Source organism: Phycodurus eques, chromosome 18 (genome assembly GCF_024500275.1).
Source record: "Phycodurus eques isolate BA_2022a chromosome 18, UOR_Pequ_1.1, whole genome shotgun sequence".
NCBI lineage: Eukaryota > Metazoa > Chordata > Actinopteri > Syngnathiformes > Syngnathidae > Phycodurus > Phycodurus eques.
Genome location: NC_084542.1, coordinates 10,248,943 through 10,257,311, shown reverse-complemented (window position 1 = coordinate 10,257,311; position 8,369 = coordinate 10,248,943). Strand labels below are relative to the sequence as shown.

General features: G+C 38.5%; 1 protein-coding gene across 1 annotated transcript; it reads left to right on the top strand.

Moving 5' to 3' along the window:
• The first annotated feature begins 3,145 nt into the window (after positions 1-3,145).
• akirin2 (akirin 2) lies at positions 3,146-8,124 on the top strand. Its single transcript, XM_061704172.1, has 5 exons — positions 3,146-3,652; positions 3,869-4,000; positions 6,367-6,516; positions 6,612-6,683; positions 7,546-8,124. Exons 1-5 carry the CDS (start codon positions 3,481-3,483, stop codon positions 7,554-7,556), a joined length of 537 nt encoding a protein of 178 aa, XP_061560156.1. The 5' UTR covers positions 3,146-3,480; the 3' UTR covers positions 7,557-8,124.
• The last annotated feature ends 245 nt before the right edge of the window (positions 8,125-8,369 follow it).

Genomic DNA, 8,369 nt, shown 5'->3' with positions numbered 1-8,369 from the left:
GTGCTTTTTAATTTATTAGAATCTGACAGCACAGTCGTTCTTCTGTAGGTTTTTCTATTACTGTGACGCTATCCATGACAGCTGTGTACCAGTGAATGCTTCTGCTGCTTCTTGTATTCTTGAATAGTGAAGATTAAAAAAAAATGTCAACGGTCAAGTGACTTTCTGTACAGTAGTGGCAAAATGACAAAACAACAAAAACAAAGTCACAATCGGTCAAGTGTTTTTAGTATTACTGTTTCAATAAAGTCGCAGCTGATTGTCAAGTTTGTCTGAATCTATTTGATTATTTCATGATGATGAACATCACGTTTGGCTCACAGTCGAGAGGTCCCAGGCTTGACTCTCAAGATTCAAGATGAACTTTACTGCCTCAATAAGTGAGAAATTTGTTCTTCGCCCATCCTGCCGCCACAACACAGAACATACAGTACAACCCAGTGACAAAGATACACAAGATATGCAAATCCATATCACACAAGGAGCTGAAAATTGCAAAAAAAAAAAAAAAAAAGATGGTGAAATTGCAAAGTAGGTCAAGGGTATCTGGGCTTTGGCCTTCATTTTTCATTTTAGCCCTCCAACGGAGTCCAGTTCCACCAACCTCATGAGGACAAGCAATATTGATGATGGATAAACATCCACTTCCCACACTTTGCTCCATCCAATCACACAATCTACTAGGTTTTAGCGCCCCCTAATGGATATTTTACTATTTTTACCCCCTGCCTTCCTCAAGAAACCGAGCCTTAGTTTCCATTTTCCACACATTGGTTAGTATTAATCGCATTTCTAATCATCCCCGCTGGGACAAATTGCACGATAGCATCACACAGCAACATCTGCTCTCTTCTGCTCATCTCTTGGCGGAGAGGACTTGTGGGGGGGAATGAAACATCTGACAGGATTTTGTTCGTTCATCTAATGAACACCCCGACCTGCAAAAAGCTAAAAATATATTTTTATTTCATGGGTAATAAGCTGCAAAATGACTTAAAAAAAAAAAAAAAAAAAGGACTTGAATGAAACCAAGATTTTATGTTGTAAATGTTGGATCCTGGATCATGTGAAAACTATTTTTAAAGTTCCAACAGCAACACATTTGACATTTATATATCTTTTCCTACCTTTGCTCAATCTGATATAACTTTTTTTTTTCAACATGTTTATACTGCAGATGTGCAATGTACAATTTCCATGTCAAATATCGACAGCATGCTTTTGTGTTATTATAAATTCAAGCGTTACAGCAGTAAAGATACACTGTAGTATTCAGAACTGTATACAGTATACACACATGCACTCACATACAATAGTCTTCATGTAACAATAGTTATTTAGTTGTTAGTTATTATACTCGTCATAGTCCTTCAAGGAGAAATTCAACGCAAACTCTGATGTATACTTTGTGTTGCAAAGCACATATAGAACCAGATCACACATGCGGGCATGCAAGGAAAGATTCAGTGTGAAAGAGGTGTAGGGGGGGACAATGCCTTGCTCGAGGACACCTCAACAGTAGCCAGTACACAGACTAGCATCTCTATAACAACTAGTAGTTGTTATTTTTCACATTATTTTTGTCTGCAGGGGAGACTCCCTCCCTGTAGTTCCTACAGCTACTCCCATCAAATAGTTGCAGAAAATCAGCACACAGCTCTATTCGCTGCCATTGACGGCTATAGAAGTCAAATATAAGACCCTATGAAGTGAATACAGAGATTTGTCTCGAAATAAATTATAAATCTTTGAAGGTAATTGCTGAAAACATTTGCAAAGACTGAGTTTTAAAGTTTTAAACTTTTTCACCATTTCAGTTTTCCAGATTTTTTGGGGGTGCTTGGCTAAAACTGGGTCCAGTGACACACTTAGGCCCCGGCATGAGTTGCCCCTCCTCCACTATATAAGAACTTGAGCACCTTTGTTCACATCGGTGGTTATCCAGCAGCTATCCGGTACCATTGCGACATGCAGTTAGCTAGCTAGCTATGCCTCTGTAGCCAGAGTGGTCCGCACATCTGACTACAATGCATTGTGTTCTGGTGTTGACACACAGATGGGGTTTATTTCCTCTCAGGCAGGCCAAAAGATAACTGAAAGATGGGAGGTCATATATACTAGCTTTCAAAATTAAAAGCGCAAACCCATGAAAATACAGAAAGTGGTGGGAAAGTCTGACTTGGCAGCCAGCATGTGGACAGGGGCTTTGCCTGTGGTCGCTTTCGAGCACCTCTTTGTTGCGCCACAGGAAAGCCCCGTAATGGCCCAGATATAGTTCAAACGTAGTTATGTTTAGGCATAAGATAGATGCCAGAGGCATCCATTTTTTTCCATGTCGCAGTAATGGTATTTGATTGACAGTTGACTGTTAAGCAGGGCGTAATTTCACTGCATTTAGCGGACATGCCCACAGCATTTGGGAATGGAGACCATGGCTTGATTTATTTTTTTTCAAGCCTCATTTTATATACGTGGTGATTTTTTTTTAATCATTCAAATTTGTCAGGTTTATTAATAACTAATTCTGTGTTGTGTGCCAAATTTTCACTTTACCGCGACTTTAAAAATAAAATAGAAATAAAAAATATTTTATGAAAAGATTTGTACAATTGTTTTTCCAAAAATAACAACAATAATAATATATGTCATCTATTTTTTTTATTATCAACAATAATAATAATACAAATAGTACTAATAATAAATAACACATTAAGCATGCAATAGGCTGTTATGTGTGTACGTGTACAGTATTGCATAAATAATAAATTGCTAATTTTTCCTCATGGGATTGATGAAGTATATCCATCAATCTATTCTTATGAACGTTCATTTTCATTTCTGATCATATTTGAATTTGACAAATAATTTTGAACCAGTTTTTTTCTTTCTTTTTTTTTTACGTAGAGGAACTGCGTGTTAAGTCACTTATCTTTTTCATATGAACAAGTCGAAATCGTTCAGTAACTTTTCCAGCCACACAACCACAGTACTGTATTTTTTAAAAAAAAAGAAGAAGTCACTTGGGTTTGTCGGGAAATGTAATTTTCAAGTGAGGAAAACGTAAACGATCATGGGATCTTAAAAACTACAACTACCAACAAAGGGGGGCAATTTTTCGCGCATGCGCGCAGCAGCGACACGCTAAACGAATCAAACAAAGTCGGCGGAGCTTTTAACCGTTGTCTTACCTTGTATGGCGAGGAAATATCTACTTTCATCTGACGATACGCCACAGCTACGACGTATTGTTGTGTCCGCTTTGGTACAAAACACGTTTGTCCAATTAAATTGCGTGACATCGGTCAACGGAAAGCAGCGAGAGACGAGCAAGTCGCGTTTTCTCACACCCCGGAATTGCTGCTGCCCTCCGTCGCCGGCGAACGATTGCTAACTAGCAGTGGCGTCTCCCAACGCCGATCGCCAAATAACGGAAACACTGCAGCTCCTTGTGTCTTGTTGACATTTGGGGGAGCAAGCGTCATGGCGTGTGGAGCTACTCTGAAAAGGACTCTGGATTTTGACCCGTTATTGAACCAGGCTTCCCCCAAGAGGAGGAGGTGCGCCCCGGTCCGGTCTCCCGTGTCGTCGCCGCAGAAGTACCTCCGCCTGGAGCCTTCGCCGTTTGGACAAGTGTCGTCCAGGCTCACAACAGGTTGCCACTTAACCACTTTTAGATTTGTAGGACTTGTCGAGCTTTTCATTGGAACGTGTTGTGGACGCTAACCGAACGTGTTGCAGGAGTAAGCGAGTGTAAACGTCTTGAATGATTGAACTTGTTTTGCTTTTGTTTTTAATGTTGTCACGTCAAGCCCATTTTGTGTGTGTGTGCGTGTGTGTTAACGTGTTGTGATTTGTGTTTCCGTCACAGAGCAAATCCTGCACAACATCAAACAGGAATACAAGCGGCTCAAACGACGAAACCTGGACACTTGTTTCCAGCATTTAGACGGCTTCACTCCTCTGGAGCTTCACAATATTCCCAGTGAATCTTCCCTATCAGGTAACATTTTAGTCGGATCCCTTCATCTAAGGCTGGATTTGCACTGCAGGCCCAAGTGCCTCAATTCCGTTTTGTCAAGATGCTAAATGACAAACATAATATACCTGCATGAAGTACCTTGATACCCAAACCATCGCATGCTTAACGTTAGTCATGGTTTTTTTATTTATTTATTTGTTTTTAATAATCTGACTAATCACAGTTTTATATTTACACACTTGTTCACATTATATATATATATATATATATATATATATATATATATATATACACACACACACACACACACATACACACGTGTGTGTATATATACATTTATACTGGATATCTTAACTATAATGTACAGGGGTGACTCAGAAACAGCTTGAAGCAAGCACACTGAGCCTATTTTTGGAGAAGTGTTATCTGCCAACCTGTGCAGAAGTACCTGTACCGAAAACACATTTTTATTTTTATAAGGTATAGCGGTACTTCTGTATTACCGGTGCACTGGGCAACGCTACTATACTGTCAACCCCCATCTATTCACAGTTCACCTTTAACAAACGCAACCTATTAGCGAAAAACTTAACATTTTTGTGCTTGCTGTAACGCTGCAAGACTCTACCCTGCTCCTTCTAAGACGTCATGTTAGCAAAGACGCAGTTAGGGTGCTTAAGTTGTTTGCAATTTATAATAAATAAAAAAAAAAATATTTTTTGTGGGTCACAAGCTTGGTCATGCGACAAATTAAACTCATGAATAGCAGGTGTCGCTGTATTGAAAATGTAATCCCTAAATCTAACCAAAGCTATGATTCCCAAACACTTGGAGGTTTGCCGTCAACCTGAAGCATCATAACATTTTTCTTTTGACGCGAGCCTCAGGAGGAGCAAAGCGTTTGGCAGGATCTTGGAATGTTACAGAAAGAGCACACACAAAAACGTGAACAGGTGCAAATCTGTGCATTTTTCAACCAATAGTTTCAGTTGTACAGAAACAACTTTATCTTTATTTGCCAAGTATGTCCAAAAAAACACACAAGGAATTTGTCTCCGGTAGTTGGAGCCGCTCTAGTACGACAACAGACAGTCAATTGACAGAGAACACTTTTGAGACATAAAGACATTGACAATAAACAGTCACTGAGCAATAAAAGGTTAATAGTTATCTGGTAATGCCGGGACATTAAAAAAAAAATAATAATAATGTTTTGGACAATTGTCCAAAAGATGCAGAGTCATCTACATTTGCAAGTTAAGTTTGCGCATGGCAATTCCAGAATAGGCGAGGGTCGACTTTGACTGCACAAGCATCAACACCCGGTTGTCATAACACAGACGTAAACAATAAGACATAAATATGAAAATTACGTACTGTTTACTTGGCCTGGGCCGACCGACACTTGATGTGGAAAAAAGAAAAAAAAACTTCATTAGCCATCTGCAATTATTTTGCTAGTTTAAATTATGACGAGCACACTTCAAATGTACCATTTTTAGACCTTATTTGTCTATGCTTTTGTTGTAGTGTAGAGTTCAAGCAGGTGGTTTTTTTTTTTTTTTTTTTATTAAAAAAAATACATCTTTTGTGTTGTATGGGCATGATGAAGGTTTATGTATTTCAAAAACGTCAGCATCGCATTGAATGTATACCTGATCTGTGTTGATGCTTCACTTTCGCTCGCATCGGCAGATATTCGATACCTGTCGCATTTCTATCCGTATTTGGAAGAGGCCCGATTCTGATCTAAAGATATCCGATTCTATCTGCTGCCGTGACACATCTATCTGAATCGTGGCGCTTGAGAGCAAAAAATGAAATCACCTTTTTATGCCGATCACACACTGCTGTGAATTACACCCCTTAACAGTTGTTGTACAATATCCAATAATAGGTTTCAATTATTTCTTGGCAAAAGTAGCAATCAAATAACATATCCCGATACCGCATTTTTCCTTGGAATTCTTTTTTCCATTTTGTTATACAAAATACACCTTTTCAACGAGTACAGTAACACGCAAAGAATTAAACTAGATGCAACAGCGCTTGAAGTAACATTTAGGAATACCTAACATTTAACCAGTTTTAAAGAACTAGTACATGTTAGAATTATAATGACATCATAGTTGTTACATGGACAATTTCTTGTAATTAAATTAAGTTGGGTTGTAATTCATTTGAAGAATAACGTTATACATTAGTGAATGTAAAGGGGGAGGGAAAATGTACAAAAATCAACAAAATTGCTAATTTGGAAAGCCGATATCGGCTGACCGAAAATGGACAACAGAATCTGCTTTGCCTGTCTGTATTTTTGGAGCCAGCAAGCATCCCATTCGGATCTATAGTTTGTGTTTTACCTGTGAGATTTCTTTCCCGGACAGGTTCGTGCTCAGGCGCATCCTCTCCCACCAGGAAGGAGCCGCCGTTATTTTCCCTGCGACAGGTCGGGATGATCTGTGAAAGACTACTGAAGGAGCGCGAGGAGAAAATCCGGGAGGAGTACGAAGAGATTCTCACAACAAAATTAGCAGGCATGAAGAACAAAAAAAAAAAAACCTGTTGCAGTTTGTTTCCCCATAATGAGACTCATGCCTACTCAAATTGTTTATTTTTTCACTGCCAACAGAGCAATACGATGCCTTTGTCAAGTTCACACATGATCAGCTCATGCGGAGGTTTGGAGAGCAGCCTGCGAGTTGTGAGTGTATTTTTTTTTTTCCTCTTGTTTGTCTATGATGTTGCATTTTACCTATCAACTCACAGTGCATATTTGTATACAAAGGTTGCACTACAGCTTTTTGTCAATTACCATGCATATTTTAAGCCATAACATTCTAGGAACAGGAATTTTCTATTGGATGAATAATGCAATTAGAGTTATGCGGTATCTGCGGTAGACACTATAAATTTGGCGCACACGTCCGAAAATTGGAAATGAATCAGTACGTTACTGCAAAACTCAGCCAGGAGAAGCCTATAAGGTCAAAATTATATATCGTATATCAAATGCTTATAATATCAGGATTGTTATTTGTTTTGGTTTGCACCATGGAGTGTCAAGTTTTGAGAGCTGCACAATAAATGTTCTCAAAATTGTTCCTTTTTTTTTTTAATCAACGTAGCTTTGCTAAGAGGACTGTATAACACATTTGGAAATTTCTATTATAATTTTTACACTTAAGTTTATATTTATATGTATACAATCCCAGTATTGTGGAGTTAATCAATTTATACCGGGATACGAATTTGAGGCCATACCACCTAGCCCTCCTAACTGCAATAATATGAACATTTTTTTTTTTTTTTTACAAAATCAGCCTATAGTAGACGCTTTCATCTTTCTAAGCGTTAAACATGTCAGGTATGTAAAAAGATTAAATACCTATTAGGGGGTTGCACAACTCTTATTTTTTTAAGTCAGCACTAGTGTTATGAAAGTCTACTCGTTGACGGACTTAAATTGGCTAACCCAGTGATGATAGACTCAACCTCCTGTGATTACAATTCGAACATCGTGTTACCCCAATGAAAAATCCTCTCGTGTCCTCGCCCCCTTCTAGATGTTTCTTGAATGGATGTGGAGGGTAATACTATGGGCTGGAACCTCCGTGGCGTATTTGGACTTTCTCCTAGCTGTGCCATGTCGCCTCCCAGTGGACTAGATGGACTAGTCTTCAGCTTTCACGTTTTTTGCTGTTGCTGCTGCAGTTTGGGGGACTCCCTGCTGTTGAAGTGTCCCAGGACCTTCTGTGACTGAATTCAAGCAGTGGCCTCACAACATTTATTTGGCTTTCTTCTTCGGATGCCTTCACATATATGAGGCTGACTGCCACCATAACTCTCGCTGGCCTTTTCAATTTAATTCCGTTTTCAATTGTCCTTATTTTACTAACTAACTTTACTAAGTTTTGTTTGTACATTTTGGGAAAGTGATTAAATTCTGTCAAAGATAGCCTTCAGACTAGACTTGAAGGAACATAAATTTATTTTTGTTTTACGTCGTACAGGCATTATTGCATCTACATTTGTACACACCGTTTTGTTTTATTTTGGTTTTTGTTTGACGTATTCATCATACCAAAACAGATTTTGCTCCTTGTTGTAAAAAGGGGTGTAAAATTGGGAAAACTAATAAACTATTTCCACAAAAAGTTCTGCCTATTTTTTCCACGTTGTGATGAGATGACCTTTTTTTAAGTGAACATTTTAAAGACTAATATGCTTTTGTTAAGACTACAATGTCATTTTATAGTTCAGAGTTCACACAGCAAGACGCATACAATAAAAAAAGGCAGTTATTCACACAAACGGCAGGTAGTTGGTCCTTTCCTGCATCTTGGAAAATGAGAAATGACAAAAGTATTGTGAACCAACAAATGGGATA